Genomic DNA, 24,947 nt, shown 5'->3' on the forward strand with positions numbered 1-24,947 from the left:
TTTCACTTTTTCTCCTCAAAATCACTCCACACCCATAGTTAATGTTTTTTTTTTGAAAAGCACACTTATTGCAGAATTGAGCCTTTTCTTCTTCTTGCATCGACCTCAACTTATCACCCCAAGCCTCCTCCTTTCAGTCTAGAAAATGTCAACACTCGGACCTAGAAGACACAGACAAAAACCCAAATCCAATAAGTGAAGAAGAGAATGAAAAGGCATTTGAAACTGAAGGCTCCCACAAGCAGCGAACAACAATGTGGTGTCACTCCGCCTCTGCCCTCATCGCTAGCATTTGCGTCAAAATCCCAACCAATTTTGCCTCAAACTCATGCCCAATACGGTGATGGTGTCGATGTGCGTTCAGATCTGGAAGTCGATGGTTCTAGAACTCGGTGGTTGTTATAGTAGGAGACACGAAGAACGTGAGGGGTGTGAATACTGGGAAGTGAAAGGGGAATTAGGGTTAAGATCGAATAGTTATTGTGAAGAAAGGCGATGCCAAAGGAGATGGCGGTGAAGCTTAAGGGTGAACCTGTCTATGCCGAAGGATATGGTGGAAGCTTGGCTTCAACCACCACTGCAAGGAAAAGGATTCCACGTCCGCCAACCCCTCAGGCAACAACAAACCCTCAAAGGCTCGACCTTTAACCAATTTGAGCTTCGTCGCCAACTTCAACAAAACCCTGAACGAAGACGAGAGGGAAAGGAACACCAACATTGAGCGCATCGCGATTGGTAGCTAGAAGGTGAAGGAGTCCAAGAAGAGGGCTCTGTGGCCACCAGCGAGGTCAGATCGAGTTCGGTCTTGAGAATCGACGATGACTCAATGAAGTCCAAGTGATGTTTGGTGAAAATGAGGTTAGGATTTGGCTCAATGGGTCCGATGCTTGAAGAAGGGAACAACAAAGTCAAGTATAGAAATTAAAGTGCAGGAAGGATTAGGAAGTTTTAAGTTTAGATTTTTGAATTTGTATTCTGAATTTCTGGGTTATGTGGAGGTAATTGTGATAGTGGGAGTGAGGAGGAAGGTGAAAGAGGAAGAGGAAGTGGATGAAGGAGGTAGAAGAGTGGGAAAAAAATTATAGGTTCAAGGTTGTGATCTGGAAAAATTATGGGTAGAGGATGAAGGAGGTTGGTGAAGAAAGTAGAGGAGTGTAGTGGTGGGAAGGAGATACTGAAAATATGATTTAAACAATTTATAGTGGCTAAAATTGATGCGAAAAAATCCACGTGGACACCCTCTACTAACTAGGCTTGTGACTGAACTGTTGATTAGTCTAAATTAATGAAAAACACTTGGTTTAATTTTTTTTACAGGGATTACATTTCAAAGAAATTTTTTTTAGTGACCAGTTTAATTCCTCTTACCATTTCATCAGTGACCTTAAGCATATGGGGATATGTAAGCTAAAATTAAATAATAGTTTTGTTTCCCACGAATTTCCCCAAAACCGATTGATAAGAGGTTGACTATCGTATGTTTAACCTACTCATACATACATTTTATTGCACTTAAAAATAAAAATCTAAGGCTAATATCTTTGCAGTTGGAAACCAAACTGCAGAGGATCGTCTAGTTTGTTGAAAAGTTTATCCTTATGAGCATGAAGCTAGCATTTGCTAGAAAAATGGTGAATGACAACACCCTAGAGCATAACATAGATTAGAGTAAACAAAACTGAAGGAAGTACTAATATACAATAATAATTATTGTTGAAACTCTAAGGCCTATATACTTTATCTTTAAATTAGAGACCAACTATTGTTATATCCCCATTTCCAGGGGTAGAAGAAGTTAGAACAATCTTGGGGTGGGGGTGTTTTAACTTGGTGGAGAAGAGTACAATGATGCATCCGCTAATTCCATCAGAAAACCAACCACATCATCTGGTGAACCAAGAGTGTACCGAGCATTTGTTCTATGTCTTCCAACAGCACATGAGAAATAATTCTCTTTCTTTAGATCAAGGACGTTCCATGATGTCTTTTCAGGTGGCGCGGGGCGTCGTGGCGCACTGCAGACATGGTTGTTTGCTTTCTTCTCAGAGTTTGTCACTGCCCTCAGTGCCTTGTTTTGTGAAGCCTTTGCTCCATTTTTACTAGCCGGGGTCTTCAAAGACTGTCTCCTATCAACAGGAAACTTAACAGCATCTGTTGTTGATACCTTACTTCGGGGAAGGCTAACACCGATGGAAGGAAGATCCGGCTCAAAAAAGGAGTAAATGTCTTCATCCTGTTACAATCAATAATGTTAAGTTCATCTCGGAAGTTTCTCTTTCTAGTTTATTAAAAGCTTCTTTGAATTTCATCCTATAACATTCACATTTTCGGCTTCAGCTTTTTTGTTTTTACACATAAAAGTTCTTGCAGCATGTAGCACAATAATGTGATGAGCAAGCAGAGGCTAGACAGTATTGCTATTATTGGAAAAAATTTACAACAAACTGAAAATGGATATAAAAAAATGAGATAAACAAATATAAAAAAAAGTAAATTTTCAGAACATAACATTAATAAATGAACATTCAATTCACCTTCCCCAGAAAATGTCCTATACAAAGAACATAATCGATCGGCGATGTCATGGATTTACTGTGGACTATCTCCCCCAGGATGCGGTCAATAGCTGCTCCCTGATTACAAAAAGAATTTAGATTAGACATTATACCTGTATGAAAAAGTTCATGTGAAAATATAACAAAGAGAGGTCCATTGTTATGAACTATAGGTTACCTTTGTAACACCAACAGCTCGAACCTCAACCGATCGGCTCCCTTGAACAACTTCAACTGAAGCATTAGAAATCGGACCTGTCCAGAGATGCTGCAGCATGTCCCTTGCTTGAAGTTTTCCAAACTCAACATCTGGTTGAGATTATAAGATCAGTAACAGGAAAGAAAGCTGGAAAACAATACAGAAATAAATTTTCGGTGAGAATAATTCAAGCACCTGCATATTTGTAATTCCATACAAGTGAAGTTTCCCTTTCTTCATAATCGAAATGTGACCGAGGTGTTCTTTCTGTGAAGTACTCAAGAACATGCTGAAATGCAGGATCAGCAATGAATGTCAATAACATGAAGGAAGGAATACATGTTTTTAGTTTTCAAGTCACATGTCTTGCAGTTTTGAAAAACATATCTCTCAAACTATTTTTTTTTTCGTTTCTTCTTCAGAAAAAAATTCAACATTGTTTAAGAAAATAGTTTGTAGATTAAGAAAACAGATAAGGAAATCAAACAAGCCCTTAAAACTTCAAAATGAGCACCTTTACGCTGTCAACCCATTCCATATTCAGATGCTCTGGCATAGTTGTCATCCATTCACCTTTTGAAGGTTGTAAAAACATCCCGTTCTCCGCAGCCAACCACATGTCATATTCTTTGAAGTTCTGTATAGGAATATGTTAATAGTGGATTTATGTTATAGTTCACTGGGAAAGAAAGTAATGTGCTAAGAATTACATCATCCAGGACTTTTCTGCCACTTCCACTGAGCACAACCACTGTGGTATTTGGATCACTGCAAAGCGCCATCAAGGGTTGTCTCAGTTCAGGGTGCACCTTAAGTTCCATTTCTTTAATCTGATCACCTGTTTTCTCGACTGGTTCAGTTAAAGTTCCACTGAATCCCTGCAGAGTGTGTAGCCAATGTCAGAGAAATGTTAAATACTAAAATCCATAATAGACGTTAGGTGATGATTTATGGTTAGTGAATCATTTTAAAACAATCAAACATATCCAATTATTCCATGGAGGGGGTTGCAAAATAATGGAAAAATGAACTTCTGAATTAAGCATCACTGTGAGAAAGTCTTGACTCTTGAGACAACTGTAAATCCAACACAATCACACACTCAACATACGGCATTTAGATGGAAACCATTCATGAGCCTTCACCTAATCTAATAACTGAACTTTTTTGGATAGTTAGGTTCTTGATATCGTATCAGAGTACTTATGATCATGTAGCATTATACTAGTATTTCACTTAATTATATATTTAATAGAACTATGGGATTAATATTTTGTATCACAGATACCTCGAAACAATCTAATATTATTGACAGCTGAATTTCTCACTTTCCTCCTTTTCCACCTAAACACTAATTTTAAGTTCAATGCCAATCTGGCACTTTGCATCCAAATAAAATACCATACTCTTGCACAGTTTAACATGTTATTTAACTGTATATGTCCATGAAATGAAGAAAGCAGAATCTAGTATGAGACACTCAAGTGAGGAGTAAAAGAGAAGGAGGAAACAAGAAGACATTCACAGAAGTCACAAGTTACATTTTGAGACACCGTACCAAAATGAGCAGTCTATTAGTTGACTGCAGAAAACGTTCAATTGCTGTCTTGGTTGGTAGCCGGGGCGGAACTTGTCTTGTCCTTAGTTGTGCCTCAATAACAGTATCATTTAGTTCACTGCAAATAGTTGAAGATTCATAAGGTAACGTGGTTCATTCCCGAAAGTCAAAGCTTTAGATATATTCTTCCACTGACAATTACACATCCTTTCTACTATTCCTAAAAAAACAACATAAGCCTTCATATACGACCAATTAAGAACAAGCAAACAGCTGCCAATAGATTTATGAACAACCACCAACTAACAATTACTTTCATGGAACATGTTAACAAAATCTAAATACTAATACACATACCTTACAAAAGTTCCTGCCCATTCTTGAGCAGTGTGGGATATTACATGAACATAATTATGCTTGTGTCTCTTTTCTCTTTCTGCAGGTGTCATGTTCAAAGCCCGACCAATTGCAGTAGCAACTTCTGTAACATTCCAAGGGTTGACAAGAATTGCTCCAGCACCAAGAGACTGTGCTGCACCAGCAAACTACAAGAAGCATGCCAAATATCAAGTGTCAGACTCAGATCAACATTATACATATCTAATCACATGAAAGAAATATGTAAAAATTAAATTATCCATGCCATAGATCAAGGCTTCCTATAAACTTATATTGGAACTATAATCAATGATCCAGAAAGAAAAAAAAAATGAAACGTTCTTTTTTTAAAAGATGGAACATTGACACCTATCAGTCATTCAAAACATTTTAAAACCTAAAAGTTTAAGCAATCCATGAAACAAGGGCCTTTTGACTTGAAGCATGGACAATCTACAGCCTACACTACCTGTGAGTAAATTTAACTTTTATTTGGAAGAAAAGAGGCAGCAAAAATAAAATCTTGACCACTTGATCATAAAGGCACCTGTACTGTGTGAACAACTAACACTCCTAAAAGTTCCATATCAGTTTTTATCTCTAACCTGGAGTTCTATTGATAGTTTTGACATAACCATGTCTTCCAACTTTTGAATTTATTCATTATTGTGCAATAACATAGCCTGAATTTGTAAACTGGAATAAAATATAAAATCACTAATAAGTTTCTGTAATTACTTCACTAAGTATGAGAACTCCTTTCTTTTTCTCTTGGCAGGCCACAAATTCATAGCTGACAAGATTCATTCCATCCCTCAAAGATGTGACTAGCGCTACATCTGGGCAAGAAAAAGTGGTTATAAATACAACATTAGCATAAAACCTACAATAAAAGAACTGAATATCAGCAATAAATTTTAATGCTCCAAAGACGATAAAAAGTTAGAAAAATGTGCAATGAAGTAGTTAGTAATGTTGAGAGTTATTATTATTCTGCATTGTCATTTGTGCCGTTATTTTTCTTTATTAGGACTGACATGTAGCCTGAAACTTAGCTCTACTATAGGAAAGTAGCAATAAAGAATATACATTATGTAAAGTGTAAATCAATTCAGAAACAAAATAACGCACACTGAACATGGTTTCATCTTTCCACAAAATAAGAAGAGTCCCACATTTTTTCAAAGCTAAACTTCATTTTACGAAAAATGAATTAAAAATTTTCAAGAGTCAGGACTGCTGCATATAAATGTAAGAAAAATGACAAAAAACCAATGAAAGCAGTGGAAGAAAATCTTAGAATGTAAAATTGGTGCAAGTGTGGCTTGAACAGTTGAAAATGGATTCTTGCATAAAATGTTTTGTTTTCTGGATTTCACAAGCAAGCTTTTGATAAAACAAATGAGCATAACTATATGGGAATAAGTGAACAGAAAACATCACAACTCAGCAGAAAATGCATTGTACCAAATAACATAAGTACACTAATCAAGAAACAATCATATATGAAGGATTCTTCACAGAAGCAATCAGATTTTAAGACCATGATGTAATACTCAGGCTGCGTTTAAGTTGGAGGGTCACAAAATAGTTTTGTTCTTTCTCACTATATATATACAATAGTGTTAACAGATGAGAGACACGCATATGAAATAATCTTTTCCTGAGTTCATATTCTAGAGTTTTTTTCTCAGTTCTTTGTCCTAACCAACTTAGAAGAGTCTGCTGTATCCTAATGGGGAGTTGCTGCATCTCGAGCAAATAAACTCTTGAGGACAATGTCAACACATGCTTGAGACTATTGTGATTTGTAACTTTTAGTGACATCAATTGTAATTTTCTTGTTTTTCTATTGAAATTTCCAACAATCTCAAGAGTTTATCATGGAAAACAACAACACCACTCCACCTCCAACCAACAATATCTTTGTCACTTCTCCAACCACCGTTCCTACTCCTTCGACTCCCACAGCTGCTTTTGCAAAACTGTTCCCGGACATCTCCAAAATCGAGGTTTTTGGAGGTCAAAATTTTAGAAGATGGCAAGAGCGTGTGTTTTCTGTCCTTGACATGCATGGGATTGCTGCGACTCTCACTGATTCTATGCCAGTGGATCCTAATCAACATGACAAATGGACTCGTGCTAATAAGGTATGTAGACATACCATTTTAAATACTTTGTTGAACGAGTTTTTTGATGTCTACTGCATAGAGGCTAGAGCAATTTGGGAGTCCATCAATCTGAAATACACTGCTAAGGACGCTGGGAAGCAAAAGTTCGTAATTGGAAATTACTACAGATGGGAGATGTCAGAAGACAAGGACATCAAGGCTCAGATTAATGAATATCATAAGCTGATTGAGGACTTGAAGGCTGAGAACATTTCTTTGCCGGATGAGTTCGTAGCTAGAATTCTCATTGGGAAGCTGTTTGAATCCTGTAATGATTACAAACATCAACAACTTTCTCTTGCTGATCTGATTACCCACATCATCATAGAAGATACCAACAAGAAAGAACTGAAGGTTGCTACAGCGAAGATTCTAGCTGCGAGAGAAAATTGTATCAAAATAAAGCTCACAAAAAGTGGTATGGTGTGAAGAAACATGACCATGTTCCCAAAGCCATTAATCCAACTTTTAAAAGGCAAAGCACTTGCTTTATTTGTGGGAAACCAGGTCACATTGCACGTCAGTGCAGGTATAAAAGGGAGAATGACAATCCTCCTTAACCAAGAGTAAATTTGGCTGAAGGAGATAATGATGTGATTGCTGCAGTCATTTCTCAACTGTAGTGACTAATGTAAAGAAGTGGGTGGTAGACTCTGGAGCTACCAAGCATATTTGTGCAAACAAAGAAGCTTTTACCTCCTATACTTCTGTAAGGGATGAAGAGGAACATGTGTATCTCAGAGACTCAAGAACTACTCCAGTTCTTGGAAAAGGAAAAGATTTTCTTAAACTTACCTCTAGGAAGACATTGGCCTTGAATAATGTGCTTTGTGTGCCTGCAATAAGGACAAATTTAATTTTTGTGGCACTACTGGGAAAAGCTGGGATCAAAGTGGTATTTGAGTCTGACAAAATTGTTTTGACAAAAGTTTGCATTTTTGTGGGCAAGGGCTACAGTGACAAATGACTCTTTGTTCTTAGTGTAAAGAGTCCTTTATCACTGTTGCCTTTGCCCACAAAAATGTTACTTTTTGTCATAGTAATTTTGTCAGACTCAAATACCACTTTGATCCTAGCTTTTCCCAGCAGTGCCACAGAAATTAAATTTGTCCTTATTGCAGGCACGCAAAGCACATTATTCAAGGCCAATGTCTTCCTAGAGGTAAGTTTAAGAAAAACTTTTCCTTTTCCAAGAACTGTTGTAGTTGTTGAGTCTTTGAGATACACATGTTCCTCTTCATCCCTTACAAAGTATAGGAGGTAAGAGCTTCTTTGTTTGCTCAAATATGCTTGGTAGCTTCAGAGTCTACCACCTATTTCCTTACATCTAGTTCTTTTCTATTGGTATCTCCTATGTAGATGTGGGTAGTCAGATCAGCATGAGAAAGTTGTTTTTGTTTGTGTTCAAGTTGCTGTTTGTAATCATTCTACGATTCAGGCAGCTTCTCAATGAGAACTCTAGCTACGAACTCATCCGGCAAAGAAATGTTCTCAGGTCCTCAATCAGCTTATGATATTCATTAATCTGAGCCTTGATGTCCTTGTCTTCTGACATCTCCTATCTGCAGTAGTTTCCGATTAGGAACTTTTGCTTCCTAGCGTCCTCAGCAGTGTATTTCAGATTTTAACAAGCCATTTGTGTTGGAGACCGATGCTTCTAGTAAGCGTTTGGGGACAGTTCTCATTCAGGAGGGGAGACCATTGGCTTATTGGAGTAAAGTTCTTTCGGAAAGGGGCCAACTAAAGTCATCATTCCTGTGTTCTTAATCTCTTCCTCTGTTAGGGGAGAGGGTAGAACCAGTTCTCAAATAAAAGTATTTTCTTTGTGTTCTTGTTCTATCATATTTCGATGCAAAACTTAAAAAGCTAGTTTAGGCATTAATCCCAGAGATGTTCCTCTTCAAATCTTCAATGTCATTATATGCAAAGATCCTTAAAAATAATTTCTATGAGCATGCTGAAAAAGAACTGTCAATTTCAGATATAAAGTTAAGCTTTGCAATTTCATATATGATGATGATCCACAATGTTAGAAGAAAAATTATTCATAGAAAGAATTCGGTCAACCTAAAGATAAGAAAAATGTAAAAGCAAATAAATTTTACCAGTAACAGCATACAAAGCACACAATGCATGAAAGTCAAGAGAGCGATCCTGCAGAGATGAAAAATTCATTAGATCGTCAAGCATAACAAAGTCTTCAGTCATTTGAACATCTATAATAAATAAATGGACCAATAATCAGAATAAGTGCTTAAAATGTGAATTATCATATGTATTTTTAGGCACACACACACAGCTAATAGGAAGCACGAATCATTAGCTCCTGCACACACGTGGTAACACATAGCTATGAATAAAACCTATATCCATAGTACATAATAAATCCACGGTATCAGGTCTAATGTTAAAACAAACAAAACTGAATTTAATTTTTTGGTGAATATTTATTAAGAACAAAGAAAAAGTTGACTTCTAATCAACTCCAGTCCTGTCATATGAGATTAACTTGGTCTTCACTCTCCCTATTCCCAACTTTTAGTCATCATCAATAGTAATGTTAAATATTGTTTCAATTCACATTAAGCTAGATATTCCAGTATTTATACAGTTTCAACTTTCAATTATTTTGTGTGACATAAGTTGTCACTTTTTACCTTTAGAGCAACCTGAATTTTTTCTTAATCTTGACTAGTTTGCAAATCAAACAAGGCTGTTGTGACCCTGTTTCCAATCACCTGCATGCAGATTACTATTGAAAGATACAAGGTGGTTGTTCCACATTGAAAGAAGGTCCCACACTTTAGATGTTTCAATATTTTTTTACCATTTGTTTCAACCTGAATCTTTAAACAGTTTAGAGTGTTTTGCTTGTTTTATGTTGCATTTAAATTAGGAAGAAGGGAACGAAAACAGAATGAAAATAGAAAGCAAACCAAACACCTCATTTTGTCTCTCCAATTGGATTGCATATGAATAACATGAATGAAAACTAAGAAAACAGTTCTTAGATGGAGTTCTAAGAAGGATAATTGTCCAACTTAGTGCATGTTTGGATGTGTGTTGGGAGAAGCTTGTTTGGATGTGTGTCCAAATGTGAAACCAAACATGTACTTAGAAAATTGTCTCCCCCTCCCCTTTCCACTCTCACCCCATATGTGTGTTTAAACTGTTTCCTTTCTTTCCATTTTCGGAGAGATTTTTGAAACAATTGAAGTTAAATATTTTCCTCATTTTTATTCCTTCCGTATTGATAGGAACTCAAGGTTAGGGGTTAGTTAGTTAGTTAGCTATACTTAGTTAGTTAGAATGTTATTGAGGCATGTAGCCTATAAATAACAGACATTAGAGAGTTAGGGGTATCTTTTAGTTCATTTTGGGTTTTGGGGCCTAGGAAGAGGGTGTGGACTCTCTTGAGATTGAGTGTGGACTCTTTCTCTTGTACTCTGCCATGATTCTCAGTTTGGGAATTAGGGTTTATCATCAATAAAACATCTGGTTCTAACACTGGTATCAGAGCCTTCCACCATGTCTCTGAGCTGCAAACGAGCGGCGCGGGTGGTGACGCCGGCATTGCAGTGTTCGCCCGGGACTAGTCGTGGGGCTAGTGCACAGCCTGCCCGCGTGGGCGCCGGGGCTGCGGAGCGTGGTGGGATGTTAGGACCCCATTGCAAGGTATGGGACTTGAGTCCCACATTGGAAGTATGAGATTCTAATGTGGGGTTTATAAGGCCTTGGGCTCTCCAACTACAACAGCTAGCTTTTGTGGTGTGGTTCTCCCAAGGTTATCACAAACTAGAACATTGAACAAGGATGCCTACTATGCAAAAGTGACAATAATCACAGCTTCCACCTAGATCCTACTGCATGTAACATAACATCCAAGTTGTGCATGAACCATTAAGCAGCTCCTCTGTCCTCCAAGTCAGAATATGGAACTCAGCACCTAGGAAGCCCCAATTTTGAAATTCAGCATCTAATTCAACAAAAGCATGAGGTTGAAATGGCGCAGCACTTAGCTGCCAGTGAAGCAAAAATGCTGGAACTGAATACCACTCTATCCTATAGCTTTGGTCCCTTTGGAAAAGTAAAGGCTTGTGTGGTTTGGTGGTCCAAACCCCAGAATCACTGAAATAGATGCTGCCGTTGTCAATTGACCTTTGAAGTAGCAAGTCAGGAAATTCTTCAAAAACTAGCAATTCCAAGCTAATATTCCTCACCCTATGTTCATACACAGAACTAGCTTCAACCTGAAAAGCATGAAGACACTCAAGGAGTTCAACCACTGTCATTACCATGGCTACGTCATGAATCCAAATAGCGTTATTCACCCCAATTGCATGTCCAGAACCAATTTCATGCCTAATCTGAACCAATTTCCACCTCAGCCAATTGATCTCAGTACCTATGAAATCCCAGATACCAAATCTAAGTGCATGAGGAACAACAACTGAATACTTTGTAAAGTCTGGAACTTGGTACAACTCCAAGCTATTAGCAACAAGCAGTAATTGGGAAAACAATTCCTGGGTTGAATGAGACCCTCCACTAATTTGGGCCCAATCATCAGTATGGCCCAATTTCTCCAATCTGAGATTTGGGCTTGGCCCCTTTGCCTTGCAAGTCCAAACCTTGATCTCTGCCCTTTCTGTCCTTGCACTGTGCCCGCGAGTGCCGATCCCCTCACAGCTTGACAGATCCAGCGGCGCCACGTTACAGCCGCCATCACGCCACAACTCCGGCGGTTTCGCCAGTGGTGGAAGTGGTCGCGCCACCCTCCTACAACTCCAAAGGGGACACAACTCTGCCTCTTCCAGTTTTGCAATATCCAGCGCACAACCAGGTGGATTCGGTGGTTTCGCCGGCGGACGAATCGACCTCTCCGGCGTCGAGAGATTCAAGACTAATGTCTTGGCCTCCGGAAAACCTCGTTCTTCCTTCAATATCGTTGGTTCACCCTCTGTTTCCAGATCGAATCTCTGAATTGCCACCGCCGCTACTCGCTCTTCCTCCGCCACCATCTCCGATTCATCCTCTGTTTCAAGATTGAGGTTCTGAATCGACTCTGCCACTGCTGAATTTGTCACCGTCGCGGCTTCCAAATTCGCTGGCGATACCTCCACCAACACTCGCTCCTCCTGCGCTGCTTCAGGATTCTCCGGCGACGCCTCTGCTTCAAAGGTTCGTTTTTCCTCTGGTGTTGAATCCACCTTCGATCCTGTCCCTTCTTGATCAATCAGAATTGCTTCCTGAAAAACCTCAGAAAGGGAGTGAAGTTCAGCAGATCGCACTTCTGCTCGTATTTCCTCACGCAATCCTTTCAAGAAGATGCTTGTGACAAACTCAGGATCAATTTCTCTGAGAGCACCCACGTACTTCTCAAAATCTTTCACATAATCTTCCACCGTTTCATCTTGCTTCAGAGAAAGAAGCAACACAAATGGATTCTGAATCTTTGAGGGTTGAAACCTCCTCACCACTGCAATCTTGAACCCTTCCCATGATGGATTCGGATTACAACGTTTCCACCATTGAAACCAGGTAAGAGCTCTTCCTTCCAAAGCCTCCATTGAAGCCTGCAACTTCTCTTCTTCTGAAACTCCTCGCAGCACAACCTCCAAACGTTGTATCCATTCCAGAGCTTCATCTCCACCAAAAATTGGAATTTCCTCTGAAATTCTCAGCTTGCTCTTTGTCTCTTCCATAACGCAGCAAAGAAATTGTGATTCAGGCACCAGATCGGTGCTCTGATACCATTGATAAGAACCTTGGGAGAACCACACCACAAAAGCTAGCTGTTGTAGTTGGAGAGCCCAAGGCCTTATAAACCCCACATTAGAATCCCATACTTCCAATGTGGGACTCAAGTCCCATACCTTGCAATGGGGTCCTAACAGTTTGCTTTTGGTTCCTTACCTTGAGGACAAGGTGAATTTTCAGGGGGGAAGTATTGATAGGAACTCAAGGTTAGGGGTTAGTTAGTTAGTTAGCTATACTTAGTTAGTTAGAATGTTATTGAGGCATGTAGCCTATAAATAACAGACATTAGAGAGTTAGGGGTATCTTTTAGTTCATTTTGGGTTTTGGGGCCTAGGAAGAGGGTGTGGACTCTCTTGAGATTGAGTGTGGACTCTTTCTCTTGTACTCTGCCATGATTCTCAGTTTGGGAATTAGGGTTTATCATCAATAAAACATCTGGTTCTAACACGTATATCCTGTTGTTTCAAATTTTCAATACAAGGTTAATATGACTTCTAATTTTGACTCCTCACAAAATCAATCTCTCCTGTTTCAACTGTTCCACAAGAGTTAGGATAAACAGATAGCATGGCAGAAACAAACAAAATTATACACAAGCAGCTCTGCTGAATCAGATCATCCAATGAAAAAAACAAAAAAAAAGTTTGTGTATAGTATTTCAGCATCAGTATAATTTTGATCAGATTATCACCATGTTAAGAACGTACCAGGTGATGTATAGGAACAGTAATCAATGATCCAAATCTGCCATTGATGCGACCAACAATTTCATGAACCTGACTTGTAAGCTTTTGATCTACATTATACCAGAAATAAAGATGATCATCATTATTCAGAATCCAAAAATAAGAGAACACCCAAAAGAAAAGAAAAGACTACATGCTTGACATGCCCATAGGTATGTTCCCACAGAAAAAGTGTCTGAAATGAATTGAAACAGGAATCTAGAGCAGCAAAACTTAAATAAAATAACAGTGAAAGAAAACATTAGAACTTCATTTTATTAGAAGTAGTTATCTTCCACTTGTAGAAACAAAAGGAAAACTGATAGAAAGTAACCTATTTTGAAGACAACTATACAGTAGTTGCCAAAAGAACAAATAAATAATATAAGTAGCATACACTCTGGAACATCTGTTCTTGTTGGCACAGCAATTTGAAGCAAAACGACTTTATCATGCCAACTAGGATTTTCTTCCAAAAACTTTTCAAACGCGAGAATTTTCTGAGGGATGCCTTTGATCATATCAAGGCGGTCGACGCCTAACATTACCTGTTGAGATAGAGAAAAGGTTGTGATAATTCAATTTGTAGAACCAAATCATATTAGGACTTAGCTCCGGCAAAAAGGAGAAAAGAAAGGTACATGCCATGATGAAACCACAGAGCAATAGCTTAGACTTGATAAAATTTTGCCATTAATTAAAAGTTACCAACCAACTCTCTTAAAAGTTAAGCTAATAGATTTTCTTGAATGGTTCAACATTTAACGTCCTCTTCACGCAATATTCCCTTCAGCTCAAAGCACAGAAATAGCACAGTAGCACAAGGCTACTTGTAGTGAAACTCAACACAGTGTTCAGAAGAATGCAGGGGGAAAAGATTAACTCTTAACCAATATGTGAACTAGGTTCCTTAAACTATGTCAAGGACCAATGCACCCTTATATATTACTCCACCTGTTTCTAATCGTAAGGTTAGGTACATAGCTTAAGAGCTTATTAATTCATATATATAGTTCGACAAAAACACTCTTATTTAATGTGAGTTATATTAAAGAGAGAGGATGATCATTATTGGTTAAGTAATTTGTGAGGATTGTGATAAGTGAAAATATGAGGCGGTCCATGAAAAGTATAATATTAAATGAGGCGATCGACAAAAGAAAATGTGAAAAATAGTCTTGGATTTCTAAAACAACAAAAGTTTTGGAAAACAGGTGAAAGACTAAAACAACAAAATATTAGCAATAGAGGAGTAAATCCGAGTTCTTATTTTTGAACTTCAAGAAGTAATCTCATACTCTTATTTCTTAATAACCATGTTTCACACTTTTATATGATGACTAGCATACTTTCAAAAAAAAAAATATGATGACTAGCATCTCAATTTTTTATATTAAATCAAGTGAAAATAATTCATTTATCCTGAAACTATTCACTCAAACAGAATTTCTACTTTCCTAAATTAGTTTAATCAATACTTAAGTTTTTTAGTTAAACATTAAAGAAATAAAATATTCACGATTATTTATTAATTATTTAAAATATTAATAATTTTTTTAAACTAATAAATATTTTTTATGAACAAAATTATTCATAAACTATTTTAAAATTTTATGAAAATACCCATGGTACACAGTACTCGCTTGTTCTCCTAAAACTAAAAGGCTTATATCCATTACATAAAGGCCCATGAATAGAGTTTTATCATGGGAGACACACGCCCATCCTAGATGCAAAGATCTAATCTGGAGAGCTATCCACGACGCTCTCCCTGTTAAACTGAGCCTAAAGAGAAGAAGGATCACAGAGGACACCATTTGCCCAGTCTGCGGGGACCATGAGGAATCTACAGCCCATGCTCTCCTATACTGCCCTGATGCTCGTAAAATCTGGTTCCTTTCCCCCCTTGGACTGCGTATTGATGAAGCCGAGAATTACTCTTTTAAGGAATGGATCAAGGAAGTGTTGCAGAATACCCCTGAAGAATTCCTCCCCTGGCTCTGCTTTATAGCCTGGGCAATCTGGAAAAGGCGCAATTTGTGGGTGTTTGAGATGAAGAGGACAGAACCTGACAAAGTGGTTTTCAACGCCTCCCTCATGCAAATGATCGAAGATCCAGAAAAGAAAGCAAACAAGCAAAGAAGTACCGCAACCTCGGTTTGGAAGGCACCTCCAAGTGGCTGGATGAAAGTCAATACAGACGCTTCCATTCGTGATCCAGGGGGAACGGGCTTCGGAATGATCATTAGAAACAACAATGGCATCTTGATTGCTGCAGCCACCAAATGGTCCTCACCTGTCAACACACCCCAAATATCGGAAGCCTTATGTCTAAGATGGGGAATCATGTTAGCTCGGGAGCAGGGGATCAATGACTTAGTGATGGAAACAGATTGCCTCCAACTCAAGCAAGCTTGGAACAGAACCAGACCTCACAACAACCACCTTGACATGATTGTCCAAGACTGCAAGGCTCTCTCTTCCTCCTTTAGGAACTTTGATGTAATACACTGCTGTAGAACAGCAAATGTAGTAGCTGATTTTCTTGCCCATATGGCCTTTGATTTCAAGGACAATTTGTGGAGGTTTACCAGCCCCCCTGGTACCACACAATTGATCCAACTAGATGCTGCCCAGTGTAATGTTCCAGAGGTTTCCTCCTCCGTTTGAATACAACTGGACTTTCAAAAAAAAAAAAATGAATAGAGTTTTATCGCGAATGCTTTGTCCACGCATTATTTCCATCTCAACTCATAGTGAGAAAGAAATAAAAAAGAAAGAAGTCATATGATGGAAAAAGAAAAAAATCCTAAATTAAAAAAAAAAGGAGAGAGAAAAATGTGGGAACATATCAAAGTTGTAATTTTATACATAAGAATCATGATAGCTTTCTTCGAAGAGAAGAAATTTGAAGAAAAATCTAAGAGATGGCTTTCATCTATTATTTTATTTGATATTAACAAGAGAAGAACATGCAGCTCAATGAATCCTTACAATGCAACAAGTTTTTTTTATAGGCAAATGTTAGTTTTTAGTAAATTAGTTGTTTCAACCCTTATGTCCCTAGCTCTAACCACGTTAAGTAACAAGTAAAATCTAAAACTGTTTTATCAAGATATTTCAGAAATCAAACTCCAAAAAAGTCAAATATAGCCTATCATAAGTTATTCATAAGTAAAGGCTATACAAGTAATTAAGTTGGAGGCGGTGGCACTACAGAGGGATAATGATGAATAATTGTGGCATAGTGTATTATATATGGTGTTCAGAGAAATGGAACTTTGAGGTCATATTGAATTTTCTGATGCTTTGATGACAAAATACTTTAATTATGCCTTGTAGCCAGCAGCTATTTCCATTTTTTTAAACACCATTTTCTCTTCTCATTCCATCCAATTGTGTTTTCATAAGCATTATCTATATTTTATAGGCTTAATCCAGTTTTTGGTCCCTACCCTTTGCCATAAATATGGCTTTAGTCCCTCGCCGGAGTAAAGGTGGGGATTGGTCCCCGGTTTTTGGCAAAATGATTGGTTTTGGTCCTTCTGGCCGGTTGGGTCAACGCCGGAGCTCCGGGAATCCCATGTGGCATTGCCACATCATTTAATGAGTCTACTTGGATTTTTTTCTTTTTCATTTAAAAAAAATTAAAACAGAAAAAAAAAAACATCATTCGTTCATTGCATCTTCTTCATCATTATCAACATCATCTTCAACCATCATCATCATGAAAAAAACCCAACCAGATGCATATTCAAATATCCAAAGTAATTAACTCAGCAAACTTGAAGCAAAAACATACACTTTAACTTCATTCTTCATCTTGATTTCACATTCATCCAAAACATTTTTGAAATCAAACCAAACTAGAATCAAAACCAATTAATACAAAGTTCATGAATTCCATAAACACTAAACCACGAGACCTGCATCATCTTCAAGCCTCATCAATCCAAGAAACCACCAGACCTTCAAACAACCACAACACTTGAATCGACCAAACCCTACACCCACATCACCAAAAACAACAACCATCGTCAAAACACGACCCCGACTTCATCAATCCAAAACTGTGGCCACAACCAGATCGGAGCCACCGCAACGCTCCATCGTCGCGTCTTCAGCCACCACAGCCAGATCTAAAAATACAGTGGCTTCGCGATTTGGATCTGGAAGAAGAATGGGGGGGGGGGTGACGATGTGATATGGGGAAGAGGAGAAGGTCGCGATTTGGGTTGGAGGTGGTTGGGTGAGGTTGCGGCGGCGCTGGAAAGGGAGTACGAGCATTGTGTGTTGCCTGCGCGCAGTGCCTCTGTTGCCCACTTTTTTTCCTCTGTTTTGGTCTATATCAAAAGCTATTGTTCCAAAGGCACAACTATAGTGCAGTCCAATGCTACAATTTTCACAATACCCAAATCTGGTCCAACCTTGTGCTCCGACAACCATGGTTAATGTTAAACAAAATTCCACTGTTACCAACAACAGCACAAGAGGAGTACCTTTTCTCACCGGAACTCCGGAAGTCCAACCAGTACCGGTAGAACAGCGGTGACCTGAGATTCGCCGGGAGGCCATTCCTGTTGTTGATGAGGAAGGATGATGGTGTTGATGATGAAGAAGAAGAAATCTGGGTGGTGAGGATTTTAATTAATTAGAAAAGAGGTTAATTAGTAATAATTAATTAATGTTTTAATTTTTGTCTCTTTAATTTAATGAAAAAAGAAAAAAAATTCCAACAAGGCTCATTAATTGACGTGGCAAGGGCCACGTCAGCTGGCGGAGCTCCGGCGTTGACCTAACCGGCCAGAAGGACCAAAACCAATCATTTTGCCAAAAACCGGGGACCAATCCCCACCTTTACTCCGGCGAGGGACTAAAGCCATATTTATGGCAAAGGTTAGGGACCAAAAACTGGATTAAGCCTATTTTATATTGACAATCCTTAGAAGTTTTGAGCTTTGTCAAAATAAGAATAAACCTTCATTATGAAAAATGGGAAGTAAGATTCAAGAATACAAAACAAATAAAAAATCAATAGGGTTATGATGCACAATTTATTACAAAATATTGTTTACTACAAAGTAAGAGATGTACCTTTCTGCCCTTAAATCTTTCTTGTAATTCTTTAATGTGCTCCTTTACTTTGGGAAGGTCAAGTGCACGTATAAACCGTTCTGAGTCTATCCCAATTGGAAACTGCCATTCAATGGAAACAGAATTAAATAAGCGGTTTTAAGCTCATCATGTGGTTAAAGCTTAAAATGAAAAGTTCCATTCAAAAAGCAATTCGGTTTCCCTTTCTAATTAAAGCTTAATTATAAGGTCCTTTTAACTGACTCACACAAATTAAAGAAAGATGCTAAAGTTAGTTGATGTTATGGTTTTTTCTAAAATAATAATAATTGCATCTAAAACTTTTTAAAGGGTATTATATTAGGAACTAGGCCAAGTTTAGTGTCAAATTTTTAGTGAAGGTCAAATAACTGTTCAATTGACAAAGCAAGAGTGAGCTTTATAGACAAATTTTATGAGCACATACTGCGGCTACTCGAGTCAGCTTCCCTTGATATTCAACACCATAAGGTGTACCTTCAAGCCCAAGGATACGAGTACAAGCACTAACAAAGTGTCTTGCATAATCATAGGTGTGAAAGCTGCGTGGAAAAAAATTAAGCTTATCCATATCAGAACAATGATAACAGCAAAATGAAGATGACAGATAAGGCAACTAAGCATGAAGAAAATGTTACAGAGTCCAATTGAATCATAGAAGCAGCATAATATTACCAATAGATGAGAAAGACTTAGGCAGTAATAATGTATAAATACTCAATATTTCAAATCCTATTTAAATTGGGGTTGTATAACCTATCTCATGAGGTTATTTAACCCATCCGAACCAATAGAATTTAAGATAAGTGGACCTGTAATTTCACACATTTTTCCTTGAATTTTTGTAAATAATCTTAACAGTACATCTAAGATGGGGTTATAAACCCAATGGAGGTAAGTTAGAGATCCCCATCATGGCCAAATTCAGGATTTCTAACAATACTTAGTGCCCCTAAAATGAATTAAATGGAGAATATTATTTTGACATGCCCAAAACAAATGCATTTCATTTGTGAAACTAAGTCCAAGAAAAATGATACAAAAGCTTGATTCCTAAATGGAGTAGTAAATTAGGACTTACCCAACTAAATCAGCTGCAAGAACAGAATGAAGGAGCTCTGAACGAGACGGCAGTGTCCTGTGAATTTCAGAAGACGGGAATGGGGTGTGGAGAAACCATCCAACTTTCATGTTGCTGTTGTATTTCTTTAAGCATTTTGGAAGGAACATGAGATGGTAATCATGGCACCATACAACATCACCCTCTTCATAATGCTGGTTCACAACATCAGCAAACATTTGGTTTGCTTTCTCATATGCTGCAAATTGAGACTGAAAACTACGCGTGGTGGCAAGACGATCTTCTTGTGGAAGCCCAAGGTAATGGAAAAGGGGCCACAGGATGTTGTTGCAGTAGCCATTGTAATATTGATGAACAATTTCTTCATCAAGAAATACTGGGATACACCTCTGAAATGGAGATAGCAAGCAAAACGAGGACAACAAAATTCATAAGTTATACTATAATATTGTCATTAACATATAACAAGAAGCTGTTAAAACAACTGAGGGGCCACACATTTCCACAGTGTGGCATATTATTAAGAGTAATCATTCATTCACACTTTACTTTCTCTTTCATCTCATGTTAACTCATTTTTCTACAAATTTCTCTGCATTTCCTATCACAACACATATCATATTTCTCATTTATCTTCTTATTTGGCTAACGTGTATGTAAGTCGAAATAAAGAGTGAAAAAACATTATCCTATTATCAAGCAATGCAATGCTATAGTGGGATAGAATCTTTAGGTAAGTTACCTTTTCAGCCAATGCTTTAGTAAGTGCCTTCTGTCCAATTTCATCTGGTACATTGACACCGGCCCAACCTATCCACCTTGCCTCAAACTCCTTTACACCTTTGTTAAAGAACAACAGTCATGTGAGGAAAAAAAGGGGAAAAAGATGGGTAGACAATAGGATTTTTAAACCCCACATAGGGTGTGAGAGATAAGGAAAAATCTACGGTGTCAGTATTAACTACACCTTCAATTCAAACATCACACATGTTTCATCTATAGTTAGTTTTTCCTTTTATTATATTTTTAAATTTTTAAATAAATTATAATTAAATGTTTGTGAGAGAATGAGTACCGAATACATATGATATGAGAGATAGAGGAGATAACTAAAAATTCAATAGAATTCTATTCGCATCCTAAAACATCCACCCCAAAAAGAGCTAATAATAAAAGAGAGATATGAAGGCGATGTGACATAAAAAGAAAAGAGTAAAATACACTCACCTCCCTCAAGGTTTGTGAGAATAACACTTAACTCCATTTTTATCCAAAATATACACTCCACCCCAATAATAATCTCATAATTACACTTAGCTCAATTCTTCTCTGAAATCTTCACTCCACCCCACCCCTTTAACATCATCCAAAAGATGCTAACGGAATATTCCTTTAACTCAAATTAATTAATTAAAATATAAATGATAAATAAATCACATTATCCTCTAACCAAATAATAATTGTACTATAATTTTGTAAATATTCTAAATATTTATAAAATATTTTGAATACCTCCAAATAAAAAATAATAATTAAACTTGATGTTTATTATGGTCAAAATATTTCTCTCTCTAATATAACTCAAATTTAAATATGGAGTATTTCAGTCAAAATATTTATCAAATGATGAGTTCTTAATACCTGTGTATAACCTTAAACAACATATATTTTAGAACTTAAAATGCCATGTGCTTAAGTGCTCATACAACCTAATAACTAAGGTAATCACATATCGTCATAACACAATTATATTTTGAAAGTTTAGTAAACTTATTGACAAATTTTTGTAGTAAACTTAGTGGTAAAGTTTTTGAGTTTTGATGGTTCTGACATTGAGTTAAGTTTTGCTAAATTTGTGATGGAAAATGTTTTTGCCTTGAAGAGGATGATTTCAAACTTAGCTGGAAGCTACGTAACTCAGATCTGGAAGAAGTAAAACAGAAGTTGTTCTCGTTTAAGAAATGTTCTAGTTCTATGAATTTTGAATTACACCAAGAAGGCCAGAACATGCTTTATTGTAAATCATTTGTGCTGCCCTCCAAATAACAAGGATTTGTTTACTTGAATGAGCAATGATTATCTCGTGCTACTTTTTTTTAAAAAAACAAGTATATTTATTATTTAGTTAGAAGATAATGTAATGTATTTATATTTAAATTAATTAATTTTGAGTTAAAAGAATATTTCGTTAGCATCTTTTGGACGGTGTTAAAGGGGGTGGGGTGGAGTGTAGAATTTAGAGAAGAATTGAGTTAAGTGTAATTGTGAGATTATTATTGGGGTGGAGTGCATATTTTGGATAAGAATGGAGCTAAGTGTTATTCTCACAAATCTTGAGGGGGTGAGTGTATTTTACTCAAAAGAAAAACATAGTATATAGGAAGAGAAGGTGTAGAACATCCAAACTCAAAGAGACAGTAATAAAAAAGAGATATGAAGGCGATGTGAGGAAAGTGAAAAGAAATGAGATGAAAAAGTAAATTAATGTAATGTATCAAGAGTCAAAACCATTAAAAGATCTCATTGGTATAAAGAAATAGAGAAAAAATAAAGTGCTTGACAAAAAAAAAATTAAGGTGGATTAGAGGTAGTGTTAAACTTTTAAATAAGTTTAAAAAAATTAACCTCAAATAAAAATATAATTAATAAAACAATAATTACCATTAAAGATAATAGCAATAAGAGTAATGAGATTTCCTTTTAAAGCAAGAACCCAAAAAGGTAGTAAAAGCCATTAAAGTTTTCAAATATAGAAATTAATAATCATATTAAGAACAAAATCAATTAGTACCAGAAAGCAAAAGCAGAATTCAAAAACGGATAGTGTGTGTGCTGTGCTGCAATGTAACATGAGTATGTGATTATGACGCATGTACATACTCACCTAACAGAGCGCTGACGAGGCCACCAGCACTGATCTCGAGAGACCACGAATCCTCACCTTTCCTAACCGCTGACACTGGCAACCTGTTCGCCACCACCAATAGCCTCTGCCTATATCCCTTCCCTTCTTGCCTCTCACCACCACCACCACCACCACCACCACCTTCAACCACACCATTATTATCACTATTATTATTTTCATTATTATCCTCTTCCTTCCTTAACTCCTTCTCAACCCCTTCACCGCCGCCACCGCCGTTCTCCGTTACGGAATCATGAACTCCTCTTTTTCGCAATTCCCGCAATTCCCGATCTCTCATGAGGCGCTCTAACCGCCCCGGCGGAAAGTGATCGTCCGGGATGCCGTTGTACTTGTTTCCCGGCATACTATCAATATTGAAAAAGTTAAGACTTTAACTAATCACACCTGCATCATTTTTGTAAGATCTTAGATAAACAAACAAAATTCCAAAAAAAAATGTTTAAAAAATTAATTAAAATTTAGGAATAGGCAGAAAATCAAAGAAAATAGATTGATGTAGAATTACCAGCAGGATTCACAGATTCACAGCAAGATGCGCGAGTGAAATTTACTTGGAGAAGTTCATTCAAAATTTCCAAAACAAGCAGAGCTTTGAGAAGTGAAATTGAGAGAAGAATCGAACAACATTTCAAAGAACAAACGGACAGCGTAAAAGATTTTAATAATTGATAGCAAAGTGAATCTGAATCTGATTCTAAAGGTTTAAATCAAGTGGTGGAGGTGGTGGAGGAAGAAGAAGAAGAACAAATTCAAAGGTGAATTAAGAATCATCACCTCGAAAACTAGCGGGGAGTTGAAGCGAGAAACAGCGTTGTCTGGGGCCCTTTCAGGTTCTGTTTTGGGAAGTGTTTTAGGACAGCTAGCTGGGTTGGAGTGAGAGTGGGGGGGTTATATAGGATTGGAGTATTAGGGGAGTGAGTGGGAAATGGCAGAGAATCACTTTGGATTGGAAGAGAAGAAAAATAGGAAGTGGAAATCCCCGTGTAAGCATCATAGGGTGTTTGAGGATAGTAGCCATGCAGGTGACACCAAAGTTTTGCTGAAATCAAATCAGAGGGAAAAGAAAACAATATTTTAGGATACTCAAGAATATTTTAGATTCTCATGTCCCCACTAACAATTTTTGGGCTTTCATATATTGTAAAATATCAACAAAAAGAAATGTGGGAAAAACAAAGTATGTCAAAGTGATTCAGCCCGACTCACTCGAACGGCTCACCATATGTCAAAGTGATTCAGCCCGACTCACTCGATCGTCGGTTGTGTCAACAACCTTCACGTAGGGGAAACAGTTATTGCAGCTCGTGGAAACATATGGTTTGCAGAGTCCATGGATGGTTCAAAGTGAATTGGTGATTTGCTGGTCGAAGCAGTACCTGTTGTGGAGGTATAAATGCTACTTACTCTGTGATTGTGGAATTCATTTTGCGTATCTCAGTTGCATGTGAAAACTTAGATCGTGAGATGGAGATGAAAACTTCCATATAGCAAGACAAGTCTCACTGGGTTGTCAATTTGTTGCTTCAAATAGATTTAAGTCTAGGGTAGCCGTGTGAGTCGGCCGCGAAATCAACATAACGATTCCCTAATCAAGCAGTTACTCGAGGAAGGGATTCTGTTTCTCAATGCAACTTCATAAGACACTCCAAAGAGCTCTTAGTGATTGTTATTGAGAGGTTGAAGATGATGTACACCTATGAAACTAAGGGAACAACTAAAATGGATAAACAAAATGCTTAAAGACTGAAAGCAAATGATGAAATGCAATAAAAAAAAAACGGGAATAAGGTAAAGTAAAAATAGAAAAGTAAATGGCTAAGAAAATAGAGAAATATGTAGGTTGTATTGATTGTTTAAATTGTGTGGTTTACAAATGACATTCTCCCAATTTATATATATGGAGTAATTCGGCTAACTACAACAGTTGACATGACATCATGCCAATAACCCACATTTGCAAACACTCATAGCTAGTGGGGTACTAATGCTTGACCTCTCTTAGTCATACTGGGAGATTATGTTAAACTAATCTTTCTTGTATCGACTGGTTCAATAATGGAAAACCACCTCCTTATTATTAAATAACTGAACCTATTGCCGGTGTGCATGAGAAAATATTCTAAAAGCTCTGAAATATCTTTTCCTTCCTACCCAACCTTTTGTATTTCTCTACAAATTTTGTCTCAAAGTGCAAGTGCATGATTATCTCTATTCAGCCATTTTACTCCGTTGTGTACTATGTTACCCAAATAAACACATTACTAATTTGATTCTATAAAAGTAACATTGCTTAGGCAAACAGAATTGGATTGAACAAGTTAGCCACTACAAGTCTACAACTATGGCCAGCACTGGACTCCGCACTTGCCTCAAACATGCAGGGAAGCAAGTTAACGTCACCTTCATAATCATAATTAATCGCACGTAAGGCCCCCACCATCCTGTCGTCATTTTTAAGTACACAACTAATGCTATGTTTGTT

At 37.4% G+C, this 24,947-nt stretch overlaps 1 protein-coding gene across 4 annotated transcripts; it reads right to left on the bottom strand.

Moving 5' to 3' along the window:
* Positions 1-1,577: 1,577 nt before the first annotated feature.
* On the bottom strand, positions 1,578-23,395 carry LOC130748248 (alpha,alpha-trehalose-phosphate synthase [UDP-forming] 1). Of its 4 annotated transcripts, XM_057601430.1 has the most exons (19): positions 23,240-23,395; positions 22,971-23,054; positions 22,424-22,849; positions 20,282-20,379; positions 19,540-19,928; positions 18,886-19,000; positions 18,441-18,542; positions 13,744-13,894; positions 13,329-13,417; positions 8,967-9,015; positions 5,429-5,529; positions 4,670-4,857; positions 4,313-4,430; positions 3,465-3,632; positions 3,269-3,391; positions 2,950-3,043; positions 2,734-2,864; positions 2,535-2,633; positions 1,578-2,233 (listed from the first exon to the last, which is right to left on the bottom strand). In XM_057601430.1, the coding sequence occupies exons 3-19, from the start codon at positions 22,806-22,808 to the stop codon at positions 1,823-1,825; spliced, it is 2,811 nt and encodes a 936-aa protein (XP_057457413.1). In that variant the 5' UTR covers positions 22,809-22,849; positions 22,971-23,054; positions 23,240-23,395; the 3' UTR covers positions 1,578-1,822. The 4 variants fall into 4 exon arrangements, with proteins under 4 accessions (XP_057457413.1, XP_057457415.1, XP_057457412.1 ...); XM_057601432.1 differs by lacking the exon at positions 22,971-23,054 and having other exon boundaries at positions 22,424-22,809; positions 23,240-23,390; XM_057601429.1 differs by having other exon boundaries at positions 22,971-23,374.
* Positions 23,396-24,947: the final 1,552 nt, after the last annotated feature.

The sequence above is a fragment of the Lotus japonicus genome, chromosome 3 (genome assembly GCF_012489685.1).
Source record: "Lotus japonicus ecotype B-129 chromosome 3, LjGifu_v1.2".
Classification (NCBI taxonomy): domain Eukaryota; kingdom Viridiplantae; phylum Streptophyta; class Magnoliopsida; order Fabales; family Fabaceae; genus Lotus; species Lotus japonicus.

Coding starts and splice junctions, on each gene's coding strand:
- LOC130748248 (XM_057601430.1), bottom strand. CDS start 22,808: ATGCCGGGAAACAAGTACAACGGCATCCCGGACGATCACTTTCCGCCG. Junction 13,895..18,440: donor AAAGATTTAAGGGCAGAAAG/GTACATCTCTTA, acceptor CTATCTCAACAG/GTAATGTTAGGCGTCGACCG. Junction 13,418..13,743: donor AAGAACAGATGTTCCAGAGT/GTATGCTACTTA, acceptor GGTATAATGTAG/ATCAAAAGCTTACAAGTCAG.